Source organism: Sorghum bicolor, chromosome 1, assembly GCF_000003195.3.
Source record: "Sorghum bicolor cultivar BTx623 chromosome 1, Sorghum_bicolor_NCBIv3, whole genome shotgun sequence".
Lineage (NCBI taxonomy): Eukaryota > Viridiplantae > Streptophyta > Magnoliopsida > Poales > Poaceae > Sorghum > Sorghum bicolor.
In genome coordinates, this window is record NC_012870.2 from 24,514,939 (window position 1) to 24,537,790 (window position 22,852).

General features: G+C 41.8%; 3 protein-coding genes across 5 annotated transcripts; all 3 read right to left on the reverse strand.

The window, feature by feature from the left end:
* Positions 6,589 to 8,779, reverse strand: LOC8064871 (crocetin glucosyltransferase 2). The gene is made up of 2 exons (XM_002467139.2): positions 8,003 to 8,779; positions 6,589 to 7,570 (listed from the first exon to the last, which is right to left on the reverse strand). Exons 1-2 carry the CDS (start codon positions 8,669 to 8,671, stop codon positions 6,839 to 6,841), a joined length of 1,401 nt encoding a protein of 466 aa, XP_002467184.1. The 5' UTR covers positions 8,672 to 8,779; the 3' UTR covers positions 6,589 to 6,838.
* On the reverse strand, positions 15,213 to 16,220 carry LOC110432020 (E3 ubiquitin-protein ligase RHA2A-like). Its single transcript, XM_021451952.1, has one exon. It carries the CDS (start codon positions 16,074 to 16,076, stop codon positions 15,720 to 15,722), a length of 357 nt encoding a protein of 118 aa, XP_021307627.1. The 5' UTR covers positions 16,077 to 16,220; the 3' UTR covers positions 15,213 to 15,719.
* Positions 18,316 to 21,321, reverse strand: LOC8059328 (UPF0434 protein ABO_2103). 3 transcript variants are annotated; one of them, XM_021458035.1, is made up of 4 exons: positions 21,161 to 21,321; positions 20,993 to 21,047; positions 20,143 to 20,288; positions 18,316 to 18,729 (listed from the first exon to the last, which is right to left on the reverse strand). In XM_021458035.1, exons 1-3 carry the CDS (start codon positions 21,259 to 21,261, stop codon positions 20,184 to 20,186), a joined length of 261 nt encoding a protein of 86 aa, XP_021313710.1. In that variant the 5' UTR covers positions 21,262 to 21,321; the 3' UTR covers positions 18,316 to 18,729; positions 20,143 to 20,183. The 3 variants fall into 3 exon arrangements, with proteins under 3 accessions (XP_021313710.1, XP_021313705.1, XP_002467185.1); XM_021458030.1 differs by lacking the exon at positions 18,316 to 18,729 and adding an exon at positions 19,093 to 19,433 and having other exon boundaries at positions 21,161 to 21,320; XM_002467140.2 differs by lacking the exon at positions 18,316 to 18,729 and having other exon boundaries at positions 19,935 to 20,288; positions 21,161 to 21,320.

Genomic DNA, 22,852 nt, shown 5'->3' on the forward strand with positions numbered 1-22,852 from the left:
GGTGTCTGCTGACCATGCTGCTGTTGATTATGGTTACGTTGTTGGAATGGAGGACGTGGGTTCCCACTCGGTGACTGATTCTGGAAACGCTGGGGTTGCTGGTTACGGTTCCACTGACTAACTGGTCCCTGGAACCTCTGCTGATGGCCTTGATGAGAGCTGAAACGCTGACGGTTGTTGCTCCCAGATCCTTGTGCTAGCATCCTTCTCTTCTTATCCTGACTCTTCCGCATATTATCAAGCACAATGGCACGATTCACAAGAGCTTGGAAGGTAGGATAAGTGTTTCCTGCCAACTGCAACCTGAGTTCATAGTACAAGCCCTTCATGAATAGACGCTGCTTATCAGCATCTTCCCTGACATCATTCGGAGCATAGCGAGCCAACTGTTCAAATGTGTCATGATATTCTGCCACAGTCATGGAGCCCATCCTGAGTGATCTGAATTCTTCTTGTTTGAGCTCCATCACTCCTTCATTTATATGTCGGGCTCTGAAGTCCCTACAGAATTCCAGCCATGTGACAGGAGGAGCAGTGTTGGGACGAGCAGCTTGATACGACTCCCACCATGTCTGAGCTGCACCTTGAAGCTGTCCAGAAGCGTACAACACCTTCTCCAAGTCATTGCACTGTGCTATGTTTAGCTGCCTCTCCACAGCACGTAACCAATCATCTGCCTCCATGGGATCAGCTGAGTGTGTAAATACCGGAGGTCTTCCCTTCATAAACTCCCCACGCTTGTCCCTCACATGAACAGGTGGTGGTGTTGGTGGAGGTTGTTGCTGCAGGTGCTGCATGAAAACGTGCATCATCTGATTTTGGGTTTGCATGAGTTCCTCCACGGTGATTGGAGCATTGCCACCATTGCCATTGTCATTGCCATTGCCACGGCCTCTGCCTCTGCCTCTTCCCCTTGCTGCCATCTGCATTCCAAGGTATATAAACACATCTTAGTAATGCCCAACATGACAATTACAAGAGTTAACCGAATCTGAAATTTTCTGGGTAACATCCATCATCAGCAGATCAGAAAATCAGTAATATCTCGAGTTCCAGAATTCAAAAGGATACATGCTGTACACCGTTGGAAAGATAAAGAAATTGTCTACAACTTTCATTTAGATCATATTACCAGATTCCAACGTGAGGTTAACCAAAAACTGGGTACAACCGAAACTGTTCCAGAATTCCAGACTGCGCAGAGATCTCAACTTTAAACAGTCATAACTCACAGCTCATAATAGATAATATGGTCATTCTTGCGGCATTGGAAAAATATGAAAGTCTACTTTTTCCCAGAAAAATTTGATGAACATTGCACGAGCAGAATTTGATTTATTCCAGAATCATTGCAGACTGCTCCAGAAAACAGCAAAAGACAAAACAGGATATGACCCCAAACTACTATTTATTCATGTTCTTACTTAAGGTTCTTAATTAGAGAACTTGTGGACATGCCCACAAATTCCCAGCACTCATTACAAAAATCCAAATCACACATATTCATAATAACAAATCAGCAAGCACACCAAGTTCACACCACACTAGCAAAAGACTCTAAATAACTCGCAACTACTAACGTTACTATTACATATGGGTTCTTTTCTATTCTTCGGGTGCAGCATCCTTCAAGATGGGTTCAACATGCAGCCTCTTATGAAGTTTGGGGCGGCCTAACTCCGCTCGAAGGTCATCTGCTTCCCGTCGCTCTTTCTCCATCAGTTTCCTCTCACGGTGCAGTTCATTCTCCAACTCTATCACCTTGAGTGTCAGCTCATAAGTCAACTCCACTTGTGCTTGAAGCTTTGGTTGTGAAGCATCTGCAACTTCTATGGTCCAAGTCATCTTCTCTGGTACAAAGCGAGGATAGTGGTATGTTGCATTGTACTGGACATCCTCAAAGCGTCTACCCCGGTAAAAGATCAAGGCCTGGTAAGCTGCATCTGCCATGCTCTCTCTCATCGTGTCCCGGCTGATTCGAGCGATGTGTTTTGATTCCACCTTTCGAATCCCCTTAGTGGCATCCAGTGTCTTGACTATCAGCTCTGCAATCCAAAGTGATCTCCTCAGAGGGTGTTTGTGCTCAGTGCAGTTATACTCCAGTGTGGCTTGCAAATCTGGGTAATGGTGTTTCAATGTCAGCACCAAGTTCTCATGGAAGAAATCCTTGGGATCTGCCTCTGGAATCCACAGCTCAGTAGTCCATCCCATCCTTGCATTAGCAGACTGTGGTGGAGGTGGATCTTGCATCTCCTCATCTTCAGGCACTTCCTCCTGAGCTTCCACCCTTGATTCCTCATCTTCCAGCTCAGGGACTCCATCCACATGCTGTCCTCCTAGGTTGAACATGGCACGGTACTCCTCAGCAGCCATGCGTGCAGCACTACGGGTGCGGGGCGGCATCTACAAAAAGTTTTTAGACATAGATCAGATGGATGCAATAATTTCACAATAGAGCAAGATAGAGAAGCATAAACTTTTGACAAATACAAGACCACAGTGGGAAGCATGAAGTAGTAAAATAAGGACCTAAATTCTCGACCATTTGCTAACTAGGTTTGCGTCCTACAGTCAACAAAGCTTTGATACCAATTTGTCACACCCATATTTTAAGAACAAAATAGGATGCATAAAAGACTCATATGTGCCCCAGAAATAGTCGCACACATAAGTAGACAAATCTCAAATGTACCATTGCAGTGTTTATTACATAGCGGAATATATATTGAATCACATAGTCTCATACAAAAATGATAGCATAAAGTAAACAACGCTCTCGACGGAAGCTCCACACAGGGACACTGTTGACTGGTTGACTCCAAGCCTAGTACTCATAACGGTAATCCTCATTCCAGTCATCTTCATTATCATATCCTGAGGTGTTGGGAAATTGCAAGAGTGAGCACATATCGTACTCAACAAGTATAACCAGGGGTTCATGAGGCTCAAATAGCTGACACTGGTTTGACTGCAATTAGCTTTTAATAGTGGATAGCATGTTCATAATTAATGAGCAATTGTCAAGGAAGCATAAATAATCCATTAATCCCATGATCAAATGTAAGCATAATTAACTCATAGCCTAAACAATAATCAAATGAACATAATAACATAACAAGCTCATCATCTTAATGTAGATGTCCCCAAGGCCGCTCCTGACCGTGAGCTCGGCTAGTATACCAGTTTTACACTCTGCAGAGGTTGTACATCTTTACCCATGAGTCATGATTTACCCTTTCGCCCGAGGTAGCTAATCTCTTAACCCCCTTCCCAGGGAGGTCGGCAGGGATCACTATGAAGCCTTTCAAAAGTTCGTCTAACAAGTTAGGGCCGCAAGGTTTCCTTTGCGAGCAGATATAGATACCCCCCTTCCGAATGGCACAATGACGCGCAGCCTATACACATAGGGACAGGGGCTCGCACTATACCCGTGTCGGTTCAGCCCCTCCGCCCTTTCGGGTAACCTCTAACAAGCTAGAAAAGGTCTCCATACTGAGCTAAAGCCAGAGCCATTATAGCCCTCATGGTTGCACTGTTATCCCGGGTGATCACGTACAGACAAGATCTCATACAGTTATTTGTCATTCTTTTATGTTCATTGCATAGCTATTAATCATCTTACAAGATCATGGATTATATCAAGCACTAGCACATCTACACCAAATGCATATCAAGTAGGTAGCAAGGAATACAGATAACAATCATCTATGATTTTGCTAAGGTCGACAAGGTGATAGCATGCATATGACATATATGTGTAGTTATAGTGAATAGGTAGCAAGGTTGATCCCAAGTTATACTTGCCTTGCTCAAAGCTCTCCTGAGCTTGCTGGTCCTCAAAAGCTTGGGCTTGGTCACCAACGTACGGCTCACCGTCTAATCCCAATCATCAATCAACAACACGCATCCCAATGTAGACAATCATACACGAAGCAACAAGATATAATTAGAACAATACACCAAACAGGGGTAAAACAAATATAAAAGTTTATGATAATATTCTACGCAGCGCTACGATCACACAAACGTAAAGTTCACGAAAATCGGAATTAAAACGAGTAAGATATGAATTTTCTAAGATTTCCTATAAAGAAATAATTAATTAAATGCTACTGCAGAATTAAAAAGTTTCAAAACAGTAAACTAATATTTCTAACATGTAGAGATCGTAAATACGAATCTAACGCAATTTGAATGGATAAAAACGGAGTTAAAACGAATATTTTATGAGCATTATAAAATCAGTGGCAATTCTGTAATTCCTGCAAAACGTATTTGAACACGGCCGACAGAAAAATACGCTTTCCAGTGGAGAAAACGTATTCAGTGGAATACGCCAGGGATCGCGGGTTGATAAGGGAAAACCCCAGGGGCTCTTAAACAAAAGTGACCCCGAAGGGGTATCTTCTAATCCAGGCGCTTGATTCCTCGATCTACGGCCGAGAACGCCCCCAGGGACACCGCGGCGGCGGCCGGCCGGTGCCCTGCTCTCCGATGCGGTGGTGCGCCATTTGCGCCGCCGCAGAGCTCTCCGGCCTCGCCCACTTCTCGTTTCCGAGCACCAAAAACCAAACCGAAAGCACCGAAACGTGGAGAAACCCCTTGCGAGCTCACCTAGGCGTTCGGTTAGCGTTGGGAAGGAGGATGGAGCGCTCGCCGCGGAGGAGGATGGATGCGGCCTCGGCAAGATTGAGTTCGTGGCGTCTAGGGTTTGATTCTTGCGTCTTAGATGCAAACGGAACTGTGGCTTTGGAGGGGGGGACTTTATAGGACTCGATTTCACAAAAAGGGCAAGAAATCCGCGGCTCGGGTTCGACATCGGGGAGGGAAACTTCCCTGCGCGCGTCCCGGCGGGGGGAAGAAGAAGGAAAGGTGAGAGAGGAGGCTGACGCGTGGGGCCAAGCTGTCGGCGGAAGGAAGAAAGGAGGGAGTGCGCGCGGGCCGGCCTGGCCGCCTGATGGGCCGCGCTAGCGGGCCAGGGTGGGGGAGTAAGCAGGCCAAGGAGACTGGGCCGAGGGGTGAGAGGGGGGGAAGTTCGGCTGGGGTTTCTTTTTTTTTTTTTTTTTTTCTCTTCTGTTTTCTTTTTCCAAGACAAATTCCAAAAAGGCTTTTTGAATAGAATTTGAGAGCAAATAAATTTCAACAAATATCAGCAGCACAAAATAAATGCTATTCTCAGCATGAATGCAAAAGCATGTTGTTGGTCTTATGATGAATTTTATTCTCCACAAAATATTTGATTTGCTAAATTCAATGCCCATAAAAAAAATATTTAAATAAATCCAATTAAATCCTATTAATTGAAATTCAAATTTCGGGTGTTACATCCTAGGAGCAAGCCTCGGGTTAGAAGACTTGATCCCGCAGGTACAGCCTCGGAGTAGACACCGACAGGCCGGGCTTCCTCCGATCTACACCTCCACTCTATCTCTCTCAATCTAGTAGAAACTAGAAGATCTATTTCTACTCACATTGGATGCTACGCCAAAAGAAATTTTATTTAGAGGAGAGGGATTTCTCTCAACTCTATGATGAACTTGTCTCCTCCAGGGGCCAGGGGGTCTGGTTTTATAGTCCCTCAAGTGAACGTGAGCCATCAGATCAAACCGACATTGATTGGACGGTTATCCTTGATCCTTTAGGTCGGTGGAGCGTCGTCCGCGAAAAGAGTTCTGATTCGAATCCAGGAGGGGGCGGGCGCCCTGGTCCTCAGGGCGGGCGCCCTGGGCCAGGCCCCTTTCGGCCTCCTCTTTGTTCCCGTGGCTTCTGGAGTCTTCGAGATGGTAGAAAATTGCGCGGTGCGTTGATATCTCTATGTAATCCCGACATGTGGGCCTTTCTTCCTTATTTCCTGATAAACCCCTGCAAAAACAGATAAACAACAAAACTCGTAGAATTCTGTCAGATCAAACCCTAATTCTGGTGTTGTTTGTATATTGGTCATTTCTCTTGTTTATTTGATAACTAAAATTGATACTTAAGAACCGTCAACAGTGGCTATATCTAGAGTTGCCTCTAAAGATAGAGACAATTATAAAGGTGGCTGAAAATACAAACCATTCCAACAAATGTATTTTTAGAGGCGGTTTCTTTCGGAAACTATTTTGAGAGGCAAGTCTAGATTGAGCCACCTTTATTCAAAAAAAGGAGATTTGTTTACAAATCAATTCTGTAGTGCTATATTAAATGCATTATCATGATATATTCATGGAAAATTTCATGAAAAACATCTGTTGTCATAGGTGTTTAAATATTTTTACAAACTTTGAGCAAATCTAGAGTAGTTGACGAGAGAGTATATATCACACTCGAGCAACCAACTATGACCTAAGCCTATTAAAAGGCAACCATACATGTTTCGCGAAGATCGATCTCCAGCATCATATCGTAGAGATATATAATGAACACACAATAACCAATGTATGTTTTATGAGATTGTTTGGTCTAATCGGTTCATTTGGTTTGTACGTTGCCAGGGAGCCATTTTCATAAATTTTGTACAAGAACGAGATGGACATATAAGAGAAAAAATAAATAATATGGATGCAAAAGAAAAACGAATAAGATGCAACAAATAAGTCGAAGAGCTGGAGGGTACATATCAGTCGTTCCTTAATCTTAAAAGAGAATATAACATACATCAAGGATCCTTTATTCCAAATTATACGCTTGTATATATTACTACTGAATTACTAACCTGCATGGACAGGAAAGACCAAAAAGAAATAGAATAACGAGGGAATGGACTAACGCCTTAAGCATGGTACGGTAGATATAAGTTAACACACAGCCAATGTGCGGTTTATTTCCTCGGGATGATAAGAGACCACCATATATATCAATTCCACCCAAATTTTCCAAGGAACTCTATAATGTTCCTGTCCGAACTGCCACCTTCACTCATGGCCCTTTTAGCTTTTTCCCTCCAGTTCATCGCATTTTCCATGTATTCCTTGCTCTTTTCTCCATCCATCACTTGTCTCACACACCTCTCCACCTCATCCTTCCTGATAACTCCCTCCATATCAGGTCGTGCTCTAACGCCAACTCTCCATACATCCTCAATGTATTTGGCATTCATTGGCTGGTCGGACCACTGTGGCATGGCCACCATTGGCACTCCAATGCCTAATCCTTCCATTGTTGAGTTCCAACCACAGTGCGTCACGAAGCAGCCAACCGCGGGGTGCGCTAGCACCTCCAGCTGTGGGCACCATGCCACAATGAGCCCCCTCTCCTCATTCTCCTTCACCTTACTGACGAAACTTTTCGGAAGCTTGGACGTTTCGGGGCCCCTGACGACCCACAGAAAGGCCTTGCCACTATTGTACAGGCCTTGAGCCATCTCGGCCAACTGGTCTGGACCCGGCGCCGCGATGCTGCCAAAGGAGACATAGACAACGGAGCGCGCTGGCCTTTTGGCGAGCCAGGCCTTGCACTCCGTCGCCATCGGAGCGTGCAGGCTGAAACTGTAGGATGAATCGTCCGGCATGCGGTTGTCAAGGTAGGCTGACGGCAAGGTTGGACCAATCGTCTTGGCAGCCCACCTTGAAGCCATGTACTCCGCTTCCTGTAAAGTTTCAGTATCATTTTTATTTATAACAATTCCGGCCGCCCGGCCAATGATCCATGTTTTGGGTCTCAACTCTCAACATACATATAGACCCATAATAAACCTCCATTTTACTCAAGTAGCTAGCTATAATGCTATATATATAGCTTGTATACTACATTACTGCTCTGATCGTACTCAATCCATCCCAAATTTTAAGTCGTTTGATCTTTTTTAATATCAAGTTTGATCACTCGTCTTATTTAAAGTTTTGTACAAAATATCACTTTTTTTGTTGTGTATTGGTTTATTAATAAAAGTTTTTCAAGAATGACTTAAATTTGACTATATTTGTACAAATTTTTTGAATAAGACGAGTGGTCAAACTTGGGGTAAAAAAAGTCAAACGACTTACCATTTGGAATGGAGGGAGTATATATGGAAACAAACCTCAGTCTGCAGTTCGTAAAAGGAGTTGATGAGGACATGATCTGCAACCTCGAGCCCCTGGCACTGCTGCAACAAGAGGTCAAGATAGGTGGAGGTGGAGGAGCTGTCGTCCTGCTGCGTGAGGAACGAGGAGCAATCGCGCGGTTCCAGCTGCAGTCCCTTGGGCAGGCCAGGCAGCTCCGCCAGGACCTTGTCCACCGGCAGCTTCACGTCGCCTCTCCACGCGTGGTCGTACACCACGTTCACCGAGCAGGCCTGCGTGAAGAAGGCCGCGCACGACGCGCCGTGCTGCCGCGCCACGCGGGGCACCCACAGCAGGAACGCGTCGTACACCACCACGCGCACGGGCCGGCCGTGGGACGACTCGGAGCCGAGGAGCTCGTCCAGCGTGCGCGACCCGGCGGACTGGAGCCGTGCCAGGTACTCATGCACGTCGCCGACCTCGTCGTAGCCGCCAAGGTCGCAGCCATCGGAGATGGCGACGACGGGGACCGCTCCGGGTCCCGGCGGCACGCTGGAACCAAGGGCGGAGCGGGCCACCGCTAGGGTGCACCGGACGCCGTGGTGGATGGCGAGCCGCTTGCCCAACTGGAAGAGCGGGTTGATGTGGCCTTGGGCTGGGTACGAGACCAGGAGCACGCGAACGCTCACGTTGTTGGATCCAGCCATGGCGCAGTCCGCTCTGTGTCTGCCTCTGTTAGCGGCAGCGCGCGGCTCAGTGTTAGTAGTGTGCGTGCCTACTTGAAGACTGAAACGCAAGATCCCAGAGGGCTTCGGGGGGATAGCAGCTGATGTGCACAAGGACAGAAAAGATCAGCTTCTCCTACGGGAAAATATATATATAGTCAAAAGGTGCGGCTACAGGTGGACAAGTTGATCACCAAAGTGGTCAGAGAACAAGTAGGGCCTTGTTTAGTTCCGAAAAGTGAAAAGTTTTCGGTACTGTAGCACTTTCGTTTGTTTGTGTTAAATATTATCCAATCATGGACTAACTAGGATCAAAAGATTCGTCTCGTGATTTATAGCTAAACTGTGTAATTAGTTTTTATTTTCGTCTATATTTAATGTTTCATGCATGTGCTACAAGATTCGATGTGACAGGGAATCTTGAATTTTTTTTTGTTTTCAGGGTGAAGTAAACAAGGCCTAAATAAAACTGAAGTGTCGATGGAGATATACTAGGAAAAGGTTAGGTGTCAAGAACGTGGAATGAAAACAAAATCAAAGATATATTATTATAGTAATATATGGTCTGACTTATGCGCATTATTTAAGGTAGCAGATGAAAAGTACTATATTGTTTCAAAATTGTTTACTGAGCCCTCAATCATGAAAATTGTCCGTTCAGTTTTGGCCCATCTGGAATGGCAGCCCAAGCGGAACTCAGGGTTGTGTTTTGGGGTGTGTCTGGTTGCTGCTGCATTGGGATTGCAAGACAAAGCCTGAGTGAAACCATATTTCTTTAAAGATATAGTGTTTGATAGAGCTGCTTGTTGAGAGGATGTAGAAAAAGAAAAACAAAGATGATGTTTGGTTGATAGTTGTATGCATGCATGCGCCGATGCAATCTGCATGACCTATGAGACTAACGCGTGTGCACGCACCTCATCCCTGCATCTACACCGATGTGGCTTATGTGTGAAGCTCAAATTAGACGTCTCCCGTTAGCCTACATCCACCCTAGCTAAATTGTACTCAATCCATCCCAAATTATAAGACGTTTGATGTTTTATATCAAATTTAACTACTTTTCTTATTCAAAATTTTACGTAAAATATTATTTTTTTGTCGTGACTTGGTTTATTAATAAAAGTTCTTCAAAAATAATTTAAATTTGACTATATTTACATAAATTTTTTGAATAAGATAAGTGATCAAACTTAAGGTCAAAAAATCAAACGTCTTATAATTTAGGATAGTGGGAGTATCTCCTCATGTAGACATGCAGCAAATTAAGTATGTTGCTCCATCAATTTTATATGGCACGTGTAGGACGAGGGGAGCACATCAACCGAACACATCCTTGATGGATGAGAGGAGACTTTGCACACCATAGTTAATGAATTTATTATCATATATCATGTGTAACGGACGGTGGCGAAGCCGGGAATTATGCATAAGAGGCTGGTGAAAGAATTTCAATATATGATAACTTAGTGTAGTTTAATTGATTAGATTTTTGTTTCAAGGTTAAGCTATATTTTTCTAAATTTATTCTGGTATTTGATGATCTTAATATGTTCGCTATTTTTCCTTTGATAGATGACTATGTCTATCAACATTGGGGCGCATATGATGATTAATGAATATTAAAATCTATCGGCTCAATATCTTGAAAATATTCATATCCGTGGTAGGTGACGGTTCTGTCGACAACGTGGTGCATGTGATAACTCGTGAATCCTAGAATCTATCATCTTAGTATTTCAAAAGTGCTCATAGTGGAATAGAATGTTTGTTTATTTATAGAAGTGAGTGTGCGTGCATATTGTGAGCATCTATATCTATAATGTGATTCACAATAAAATAAGATGATCACCGAATTGTTACTGCTAGTCAAATATGCATAAGTAAACTATAAGTATAATGAAACATAAGTGTTTTAGTAGAACCAAAAAATTCAATAGATGTATATCTCCTAATATGGTAGACGAACAAATTAAGATAAAATCTCAATATTTTATTATAATTGTATTGTATTCAATTGTGTTGTCTAGAAGATATTAGAAGACATATATAACAATAATTTATTTATTATACCTTTTAATATAAACATAGACTATTAAATCTATATATATTATAAAAATAAGTTTATATTGTTAGGGGGGCCATGGCCCCTGCCCGGCACCCCCTAGCTCTGCCAATGGCAGCGGACGCATCTCCTAAGATTGGATATTTCAATAGTAGGGCAGTGGATAAAACACACGTTCAAATAGTTTGCATCAATAATAATACAACTTAAAGTGGCCTTGATGTAATCATGTTTACTCCATAATGAACTATACTTATATAAAAAACACAATCAACACTTGAAGAACAATTAACCGCTAGGGATGCTAATTGTTCAAATAGAGTCCACCACCACCTCATTCTTCAGCACCTGGATGATTTCTAACCCTATCTTTGTATGTAAACAATGTGCTTAATCTCAATTCTAGTGATTGATGAAGATACTCCATGAGAGAGAACCTCCCATCGCCTATTTCACAGAGCTCTAGAAAGACCTATTTGGACCAGAATAGAATAAGTTCACTTGAAATGAGTCGACGAAAGACGACATATCTCGCTTGCAAACATATAATATCATTAAGACATGTGATTTATATTTTCTAAATTTTTCTCAGTTTAGTATGTAACAAAACAATTTGGTGAGAAAAATGATTTTCTAAAATTTATTTTAATTTGACATAGGCTTATGTTGAAGTCTTTCATTGATGGCAGCATATATAATGTGTTTGAATCATGAAAAAACATTCAAAGCATGTTTAGGTGTGGATTGGTGGTTTTCTAGAGATTTTCCAAATCTTTTTCTATATTTTTCCCTTTTCATCTTAGCAAAATCCTTTCATTATAAGTTAACATAATTTTTGTGAAGAGCTTCGAATATTATAGCTAGATTCCTTAGGGCCTAATCCAAATCTAGGGTTTGTCCACACTTTGGGGAATTTTTATAGTTTGAATATGATTTTTTATTTACCTAGAATTGTTTTGAACTAAGAATATATAAATCCTGAGAATAAAAAAATTACCTTAGTCAAAACCCATGTATAAATATATTTTCCAGTGCTCTCCTTAGCCTTCTTGTTGTAAATACGCAAATCTTTTCTGGAGAAGCCACCCATATATCCATATAGATGTATCTGCGTGAATGAAACGTGATCTAGTCAAATCCTCCTCCTCCGCCACCACCACCACCACTACCATGGTGTATGTCTTGTGATCTTGAGAAGTAGCCCACAAGTTAATAACCAGCATGGTTATTAGAAGAAAACAAGTAAATAAAATTAAAGTAAAATGAAAATATACTAACAAAGTTATGCATGATGAACGATGTAGAAATGATCTGGCTTATGCACACTATTTGAGATAGTAGATGAAATTGCATTATACATTGCTTCAAATTTATTTACTGGTCTCAACCATGAAATGATTTGGCCTTCTCGATTAACTTGATTGTATCATCATCAATGCCCGAGGTGAAGGTGGAGGTTTGATCATCATCATCATCATCATTAGATCATTGCCTTTCCTTGATGAAGAGGCTCTTCTTGATCCATCTTGCATGACATCTCAAATGCCACCAATTTGCCAATGACAATGACCAGGGACATGTTGCCCAAGTCTTCCATGTTGTGGAGAATGGTGATAATGTTTGCATGCATATTTGTGATGTGGTAGCATAGAGATGATCTTTCTCACAATGTTCGCATCACCTAGATTTTTCAATCCTATAGAACTTAGCTCATTGATAGTTAGATTCAAATGAGAATACATATCATGAATCAGCTCATTTTCATTCATTTTTAAGGAATCACAGCTTTGTTTTGCTAGGCAATGTTTTTGCTCACTGACATTGCTTGGTTCATCTTGGAGCTCATGCAATTTTAACCAAATTTCATTTGCACTTTTTAAGGTGAACACTTGATTACAAATTTCCATGCTTAAAGATTCAAACAAGCAATTTCTAGCTCTAGCATTTAGATGAATTTCCTTTTCATCACTCATGATTGGTTTCTCAAGATTCTTTAGGGATCTCATCCCGTTGCGAATGACTCTCCAAACACCCAAATCTACCGTCTTAAGGTAGCAGGCCATTCTAGCAATATAGTAGGGGAATTTAGTGCCACCAAAATGCAAAGGCCTAGAGGTATCCATCCTTCTCATTCTAAATGGCATCAACTCAACGACTTTGAAGCCACAGGTCCAAATATGAGCCGACCAGCTTTGATACCAATTGAAGGAACCATGACGCCTAAGAGGAGGGTGAATTAGGCAACCTAAAACTCTATTTCTAACCATGGCCTCTAATTCCAACCTTAGAAAAAACTATGCAATTAAGTAAACAATCAAAATATGCAACTATGGTTTTGCTAGGTCTGCTGATATCTCTACCACAAAAGAGTTATGTAACATAGGTTCCAATCCTATCAATTAGCCTATCAACTAAGCTAGAAAAGGTAAAGCACATGACCAAAGTAGTAATGTAAATATGGAAGCTTAATTGAGATATAGATGCAAACTCTCGTCGATGACTTTGATATTTTTACCAAGGTATCAAGAAGTGTGCAAACTCCCCCCTAGTTCTCATTAGAGCCCCTTGCAAGGGCCAAGCTCCTGGTTAGGTACTCCGTGGACAGCCTCAGGCCTTCCCCACGTGCAAGTGGATCTCCAATGGGCCTTCTAGCAAGCCTCTCCTAAACCGCTTCTTGTCGTCTTCATTATCAAGCTTCTAGCCAAAACGTCATGGGCCTTGTCCTCTGGTAAACAGTGTTGGCCATACCACAAATGCGGTTGGTGTGGTCTCGCAAGACTACAAGCCCCGTGGAGTACAAACACGGTACATGCAAGCACCTTCTTCTTCTTCTGAGGTATGCAAACCTCACTAAACACTAGGCCCAAACCTAGAGCAAGCGCATAAGTAGTAGCCTAACTAACCTAAGCACTTCACCCATCGAGTAAATCACTAAGCAATTTGGTGGCTAGAGCAAGTAAAGATGAGTCTCAACTCATGCAGCACTTCCTTGGGCTCTAACACCCTCCTCTTGACTGACCATGGGGTTATTTATAGCCCCAACAACAAATAGAGTTGTTGGCACCCTTGGCACACAAAACTGCACACTGTCAGTTCCCTACAGGCCAGACCATCAGAACATCTATGTCAGGGTCTGATGCCCTTCAACGATTGAGGCCTTGTTTAGTTCCAAAAAATTTTATAAAATAGACATTGTGGCATTTATATTTGTATTTGATAAATATTGTCCAATCATAGACTAACTAGGCTCAAAAGATTCATCTCGCAAATTATAGGCAAACCGTGCAATTAGTTATTATTTTTATCTATATTTAATACTCTATGCATACGCCGTAAGATTCGATACGACGGAGAATCTAGAATTTTTTGCAAAATGTTTTGGGAACTAAACAAGGCCTGAATTCTTAGTGACCGTTAGCCGATCATTGGCACCTCTCTATGGCTGACAGGTGGGCCTGTCGTCAGACTGGTCCGACACTACACCGGACTGAGTCTAACATTGTTTGCTCCACTCGAGAGCTCTGTGAACCCATTGGACCATGATTTGAATTGGTCCAATGCCCTCTATTCCTCAAGTTTTGATGCTTTTCTGTTGAAGCTGCTCTTGGTGAATAGTGTCTATATTATGTTAGATGCCTTGTCCTCCTCTAGTTCAACCCGCCTACCTGTGTGTTGCGCTAGGGCTTCACTAAGTGAGATTGGTTTGGCCCTATGGGTCTGACGCCTCTCCTTAGGGTCTGACGCCCTGTTGAACCTTCTCCTTCCTTTTTTTCTTCGTGAACTTTGCATCTAGCTTGGTTTCATTCTTCGTGTCTTAGACTATGCTTGTCTTTTAGGTCTTCAACAAATTTTCTAATGTCTTGCACTCCTGCTTGAGGTGTTGATCCTCTAGATCACCATGTCACCTTCGTCCAAGTCAAGTTTGCATCCTATTGAACTACAAAACAAACACTTGCAAACAGCATTAGTCCAACTTGGTCATGTTGATCATTAAACACCAAAATCCAAATTAAATGGGCCATGTGTCCATTTTCCTTACACACAAGATATCTCTGGATAGGACATGGATATCAATAGATGAGTAGCATTAGGTTTGCCAGCAACATGGACAGGGGTAACCATGAATAAAGTATATTCCCTAAAAATGTTGAATGAGTATGCCCCTAAAACCTACGGATGGGTTCACCCAATTTTCTAATCTTGGTCATTAATAAATAAATTAAGACCTATTAATATGTTATATTTATTTTTTAAAAATAATTATGAAGGTAAGCTTAGTTTTGATAAAAGTGCTAATATGTTGATTAGTGCATGATTTGTGTGCCAATTTGGGTATTAGTATCGCTAATTAATATATTTTATCTATAGTTAGTCATTGTCATGAAAAAAATATTATTAGTATATATTTATTAGTTGTTATTTTTAAAATAAAATATATAATTATCAACTATTCTCATTCCTTCCGCTCTTATCCATTCAGTCAAAACTAATAGTTCTTCTCATTCATCTAACCAAAGAGACAACATGGATCATCTTATCGTGAAATATATAGGTTATCATATCATATACTCCATATAACTTTGTCCTCCGCACATCCTTATTTTCTAGTATTTTCTTATTAAAATGAAAACTTGTTAAAGCCCCAGCCAAAACACTGTGCTCTCTACAGTACATGAACACCTTTTTTGTCCTACGGCCTAGAAAAAAAATAGTATACAAATATAAATATTGTACTAATGTGTTTGTAGGATGCTCCTGGGAGTGGTTGGTATAAGCATGACCGAAGAAGCTTTTGTCCTCCAAACTTGTTTTTTATCACAAGAAAAGCTAAGAACCGAAGAAGCAAGGGAAATCAAAGACGCAAATAACGAAGTCTCGGCTCATCCTACTCCGTGCACGTATCTTTATGCGCGTGCAGGCAGAGGCACATTGCTAGCTTATCCTACGGCGGCGAGCGGACTGTAGCTACAAGCCGGCGACAAAGAGCGACGAGAACCAGATGACGAGATCCTCGCTGAGCTGCTGCTGGTGGTGGTCGACCAAAGCGACGGCAGGTCCTCCGGCGATGTGCAGGCGGCAGAGCGGGCACGTCCGGCGGCAGCGCGCCAGCCAGCGGTCGACGCAGTCCCGGTGAAAGGCGTGTCCGCAGGGCAGCCTCCGGACGTCGTCCCCGTCGTCGCGGCACGCCGATATGCACACGCAGCAGTACCCCGCCGCCTTTGTCGTCGTCGTCCCAACCGCCACGCCGCCGCCGCCGTCCTCGGCGCCGGAGAGAGCCGAGGAGAGCAGCGCCACAACCTGGCTCACCGTCACGGCCAGCATCGCTTAATTAACTAGCTACACAGTACAGCAGCAGCGCAGGATTAGGCTATTTGCTTGCTTTCGCTCGCAGTGGCAGTGAGACGAGTGAGTGACTAGTGGGGGAATGAGTGAGATCGAGGAGAGTGGACCAGGATTTGAGACTCGAGATCGCGATGGCTTATATATAAAGATGATAAATGATAGCAGCGTAGTTAGTATATCATCTGGAATGATGATTTGGGCGAGTGGAAATGAAAAGGGGACCAGAAGGTGCACCTAATGCTCCAGTGCCTAACCTCCCTATATTATTATTATTATATGTATGTCACGTAAAAATAATGGGTCTTCCTTGGACACAAAGCGTCGTCTGCGATGTAAGGTCGCGCTGTCGTGGTCAGTTTTCAGGAGGTACAGAGACTGAAAGACCCATTCGTATCTGACTGAGATCCCACACACGGCCACACGAGTTGTCATTTTTCAAGAGGTAAAAGACCCAGGCCTTGTTTACTTCCACCTAAAATCCAAAAATTTTTCAAGATTCCCCGTCACATCAAATCTTTAGACACATGCATGAAGTATTAAATATAAACGAAATTAAAAACTAATTGCACAGTTTGATCGAAATTTACAAGACGAATCTTTTAAGTCTAGTTAGTCTATAATTGGACAATAATTACCACAAACAAACGAAAGTGCTACAGTGTCCCGAAAAAAATTCGACAAGGAAGTAAACAAGGCCCCACTGTTTGTCATGGCTTCTCAAAGACACATTAGGGTCTTGTTTAGTTCACCCAAAAATCAAAAACTTTTTAAAATTACTTGTCACATCGAATCTTGTGGTACATGCATGGAGTATTAAATATAAATGAAAACAAAAACTAATTACACAGTTTGTCTGTAAATCACAAGACGAATTGGATAATTTTTATCAAATAAAAATAAAAGTGCTGTAGTATTAAAATTCAAAAAAAATTTGGATCTAAATAAGGCCTAGTTGTTAACCATGGCTAAAATTTTTAGACTGAAAGACCCACTGTTTGTCCGTTGCCTAAAATTCTGAACGTCCCAGCTTTAACTCCACTAAAGAAGTGAAGGGTTTGAGGATCGGCGTATACAAAACATTGCTTCAAATTGCGTTGCCAATCGGACTGGGCGACGAAATCCGTTGACGCTTTGTACTGCACTGGGAAAGGCGCATTGTTTTTTGCGCTTGGAAGCATCGTTAACGACCACCAATACACAAACTGGGCTCTCAAGTGAATCTGCAAATTAATAAAGCCGGCCATGCCGGCTGCAAGTGAAGCGGGTGCCCGCGGATGTGTCGGCTGAGCTGACCTATCGGATCCAGGTTGCCTGTGACTCTGTGAGCAGTGAGTGAGGCTGTAGGTGGTTGTTGCTTCATCAGCACATAAGCCAGCAGGATGGGCCTTTCCCATGGCTACGCAACTTCAGTCACCTGCAAGCAAGGAATGAGTGAGAGCGCCACTGCGTGATTAGGTTAGGTACACTGACCGGCCGGCCGGACACCGGAGCTATAGCCATCCTCACTACTGTACAGTGTACAACACTCTGTTGTTGGACGACTTGTGGAGGAGGTGGAGCCGTCGCCGATCATAGCCTCATAGAGAGACCTGCCCGTGGCGTGTCAACGTCGCGGATCCATGTACCATGTCTCCATGAATGGAGGCTGCATGTCGTACAATGACTCGGATAAGATACTCCTATATATATACACTAGTTCTCCAGTCCTAATATAAATAAGTGTATCATATTATGTCACCAAAAATCAACTTTTAACTAGATTTATAGAAAACAATATCGATGTTTATATCTTTGTAAATAGATTTACTATCGAAATATATGGCATGTCTAATCTAATGATGTGTTTACTTAGTATTATATAAACATTAGTATGTTATATACACTTTAGATTGATTCACTTGTCGAAATACGAGATTTGTATGGACTCTATCAAAAAATAAGTGCATAATCTCACTTCTTAAGGAACCAAACGCTTAAAAGTTTGGTCAAGTATATACTCTCTTTGTCCTTGAATAAATAGATTTTTGACATAAGAATTTGTCCACAAATAAGTCAAAGAGGAGTGACGGCCCACCGACCCGTCTTAGGGTATTCACAATGCAGACTCTATCATAGAATCTAAAATTATTTATTACCTCGAACAATGTGAACTTAGAGTCTAAATAAGACTTGGAGTCTTATTTTTTCTATCTCTTTCTTCAATAAATATGTTGCCACATGAACAGAATACCATAAATAATATGTAATTAATTGTGTTAGACTTTGTGATAGAGACTTACAGTGTGAGTGACCTTAGACTAGTCTCAATGTATGTTTCATGAGAATGTCATGCACATTAAATATGGTGCAACATAAGCAAAATTGCTGACTTGACAGGGTCACTAAATGAAGGTGTTTCATCATATAAGAGAGGAGTTTCATCCCCGTAAAACTCATATGGCTCGATTATCTAGTTTATAGTCTTGATAACTATACAATAAAACTATACGTTAAGACTAGCCTTACAGCCCTTGTGGTCCCCATATTTACCACATCCCCCTCCAGTCTCACATTGACGGCACCTCCGTCCCGTCTTCCTTTTTCCCACCACCGCCGTCACCAATTCCCCAATCCACGAGTATAAAAAAATACCCTGCGTAATAAATATCTTTAAGTTTATACAAATACTGGTATTTTATATACTCGGTCAAACTTTTAAGAAAAATATTTACTCCTCAAGCAATGAAATTTAATACTTATTTTGGGATGAATAGAGCATTTTAATAGTAGCAGCGGCATGCTGCCACAGATATTCCTATATACTGCTCCCTCCTGTCTGATTTATAAAACAATTCGCTTATGTCAACAGTGAAACTTTCTAATCTTTTGTCAATAATTTAGCTAACAACTTTTAACTATTAAAATTTAAACTTAATACTATTAGATTTATAATTAAATGTATTATCCAATAATTATAAGTTTGTAATCATACATAATATAACATAAAATAAACAAATGGTCAAAGTGTAAGACACTTTATATTATTACAAATTGACCCGGAGAGAGAGTAATAGCAGCATCAGGCTGCCACATCAGTCATCCACATGACCTCCCATCTTCTTTTCTTTTTTTTTTTTGACAAATTGCATATGGGGTGGGGATATGGCATCAGCATGCAACGATGATTGGACAGGTTACAGGGCATGACATCCACGGCACCGTGCACATCAGCACATACTCCTATCCTACTACAATTCATGCTATACTCGCGGCCGCCACCATTCAGTCCATGGTTCCATTCTGGAAAGATCCGGACAGAGTATAGTATTTCTTTTGCGTTTTCTGGTTCCAGCAACTCTGCAAAATATAGATAGATGGTAATCCTATCTTTATCTCGTCTCTTTGCCTGACAAGGCACCTTTCTTGTCCACTTTATTTTTTACTTTTACCAATATAATATCATTGGCTGGTTTCCGGAAATCCTCCCAAATCAGGGCTAACAAAAACATATTTTGGCAGGTTCAGCTAATTGCTACTCTCTAAAAAAGCAAGCCAAGTGGTTGTTTTTTCCTAAAAAGAAAACACATAGAGCATGACAACTTTGAATCCTGAGTCCAACTTTTTTTATATATCAGATACAGTATATGAATAGTTATTCCAGTAAAAGAAAATGAAGCAGAAACTATGTTTGCCAAGTTCATTATTCTCATTCACGACAACCATATTAGCGTTTTCAACAGAAACGTTGTAATCATCTCATTATCTAGGACAATATGGTGAGTACACATCAACCCTGAGTCCAACTATTATTTTGTATATCAGGTTCAGTATATGAATAGTTATTCCAATAAAAGAAAATGAAGCAGAAATTATGTTTGCCAATTTCATTATTCTCATTGTTGTCATTCAAGACAAAACCATATAAGCGTTTTCAACAGAAACGGTATAAGCATCTCATTCTCTAGGGGAATATGGTGAGTACACATCAACGGGGTAGTGACGATTTGCAGCAAGAAGCAATAATTTGGAGAGAACTATAGCTCTGGTTTTATTACTGTCGACTTACTACAACATATTGCTTCAATTGGCTGTTGCATAGACAAGGATTCAACCAGACGAATCCCTAGTGCTGGACTCTTGTTCTGACTTCACTTCTTGGTCGTCGAGTAACTTTCCATCTTTTGGTACAAGTGAAGGGATCCCATCAAGTACCTGCAATCACATCACCACACAATAAGAGTTGGCGAAAAATGATAAATGAAATCGCCAGGTACAGGAGCAAATGCTCACAAAGAGGGTGTTGAGCTGAATAGCTAGTCGTCATTGCAACGACAAACAAATAAAATGTCCGAACAAGACGACATATTCTATTCCCTGCAGTTGCATAGGTTCAAGATTTTCCTTATGCAAATCATTAATTTATCAGTTCCCCCTTTTCCCAATCAAATCAGTTGGTTTGGTCGTAATAAGCCATTAGGTGTGCACTTTGCCACTTTGATCATTTCCTTCTCCCAGACTCCCACCCACCCTATCTAGTACCTAGTCAGTTCCAACCACAACACTCACATGTGGTTATGGCAGCGGTAACCGGTAAAATCTGGTTACAAAATGATTATCCATATAAGCGCTAAACTCCAATCTAAATTTGTTCTGAAACTGCCTTCAAACTAGGCAAGACCTGATCCTGTTGAGGCCTACATAAACATGCACGGCAGCACAAGCTACAGCTTACACTCATTTGTTCCAACGTTTGCGCTGCAGGAAATCTAAGTCAGCACTTGAAGATTTTGGCTCTATTACAGATTCCAAAACGCAGTTGAATGCCTTGTTACCCCCCAAATCAATCAATACAGCAAACAGGTGGCCGGCACACATGGGTATCACACGAGATGAGCAGGGGAGCGATCGGGACTCACCGGAAAGGACACCCCGGCGGCGTCGCTGACCAGAGACCCGGTGGCCTCGCAGTACCTGCGCGGCAAGATGCGGCACACGGCTTTGTAAGCGAGCAGGATCGGAACGAGAGCAATAGCTGGGGCGAAAGAGGAGGAGACGGAAGCTAGTTAGTCTCTCGGGTTCCCCACCTGAGAGGCTGCTTGGAGAGCGGGCAGACGAGCACGTCGGCGAGCGCCCGCGGGATGCTGCGGCCGCCGTGGGTCCATAGCAACGCCGCCGTCCGCCTCATGGTTGGACCAATGTGCTCGGTTTGGGCCAATGCTCAGAGTCAGAGCACGCATGCTCGTTGTTGGCTCGCTAGCTAAGAAAGACGGGCCTCGATCCGGCCCACTGGCGCTATGGGAGTTGAAATGGCCTGACGTCCAGGAAACCAACATCAGCACTTCGTTCAAAATCGATCTGAATCCACGAAGGGCGAAATGGATTCTGCTTGAAAAATGCATCCACAACCACAGTCTTAGGGAGCTGTTACTCTCTCCATTCTAAATTATAAAAATCTTGGAGAATCAAAACTTCTTAAATTTAATTAAAATTATAGAAAGAATTATAAAGATTTATAATATCAAATAGGTATACTACGAAAATATAATTAATAAAGAATCTAATGATACTTAGTTGGTAAAATAAATATTATTATCTTATCATATAATTTTAGTCAATCTTGAGATGTTTTGACTTTCTAAGATTCTTGGAATATCTTATAATTTGGAATGGAGAGAGTATTTTTCTACCTTGCCTAATACGTAAAAAAAAAACAATAATCTTAGGTGACACATTGCAACATCGAATGTCAATGTGCGAGGCATTTTTTTTTCTTTAGAAAAAGTGATGTGCTTTATATTCTAGCCTTAGCAGGAGTTATACACTCAGCCATTCATTCATTATTACAGGTTTCAAACATGTTTGGAGTCGCGGGAATGTTTTCTATTTCTTATGTTTATTTCTTGTGAAAATGATTTGATACATATGAAATTCCTATGTTACGAAAGGTGAACCTTTGCTGGGCTGAGGTGGCCGGAAATTTGGCATCCTAAGTATAGCATGTGTGATCTTGTAGATATATTTCTGATTGAAAATAGTGATCAAAATTATTGTACATAATGAGCCATAATAAAATAGAAACTTGTGGAATTGAACCTATGGTTAGACGGTTAGACCTGGTTTGGAGGCATGAATTGCTCCAGTAGAAAATCCTAAAGCAAAAGTCCAAGTCCGCACTAAATGGAAGCATATGGTGCACCCTGCTCCCTCTGACGAGAGTGGATTTTCTTGAAAATTTGGTGGTTGGTTTCGAATTTCGATTGAGGTTGAGGCGGAGTCCTCAGGATTTGACCGCGCTGCTTACAAACCACAAGCCGGTTGGCGGATGGGGTTGGCACGAAGACGTGGGTGCAGCGGGTCACCGGCACTCGGGCACGGCTCCGTACGTTGCTCACTCTGACAACTCTGTTCCACCGACAATTTTCATTACCTGAAGAAATTTGATTGGACATTGTTTATTCTAGGGTTCATGGCCACAATAAACCAAGGCCTTGTTTATAGTTCCGAAAACTTTTTAGTTTTCTAGATTGTAGCACTTTCATTTTTATTTGACAAACATTGTCCAATCATGGAGTAACTATGCTTAAAAGATTAATCTTACAATGTACAGTTAAACTGTGCAATTAGTTTTTATTTTCGTCTATATTTAGTACTCCATGCATATACCGGAAGATTCGACATGACAGAGAATCTTGAAAAGTTTTTGGTTTTTTGGGTGAACTAAACAAGGCCCAAGCTGTAGTGAGCAAGACAGTGCACGGCTGAGTCAGCTGCCACAT

Coding starts and splice junctions, on each gene's coding strand:
- LOC8064871 (XM_002467139.2), bottom strand. CDS start 8,671: ATGGCTGGATCCAACAACGTGAGCGTTCGCGTGCTCCTGGTCTCGTAC. Junction 7,571..8,002: donor TTTACGAACTGCAGACTGAG/GTTTGTTTCCAT, acceptor GAAACTTTACAG/GAAGCGGAGTACATGGCTTC.
- LOC8059328 (XM_021458035.1), bottom strand. CDS start 21,261: ATGAGGCGGACGGCGGCGTTGCTATGGACCCACGGCGGCCGCAGCATC. Junction 21,048..21,160: donor CTCTCCAAGCAGCCTCTCAG/GTGGGGAACCCG, acceptor CTTGCCGCGCAG/GTACTGCGAGGCCACCGGGT. Junction 20,289..20,992: donor CCGCCGGGGTGTCCTTTCCG/GTGAGTCCCGAT, acceptor ATGTGATTGCAG/GTACTTGATGGGATCCCTTC.
- LOC110432020 (XM_021451952.1), bottom strand. CDS start 16,076: ATGCTGGCCGTGACGGTGAGCCAGGTTGTGGCGCTGCTCTCCTCGGCT.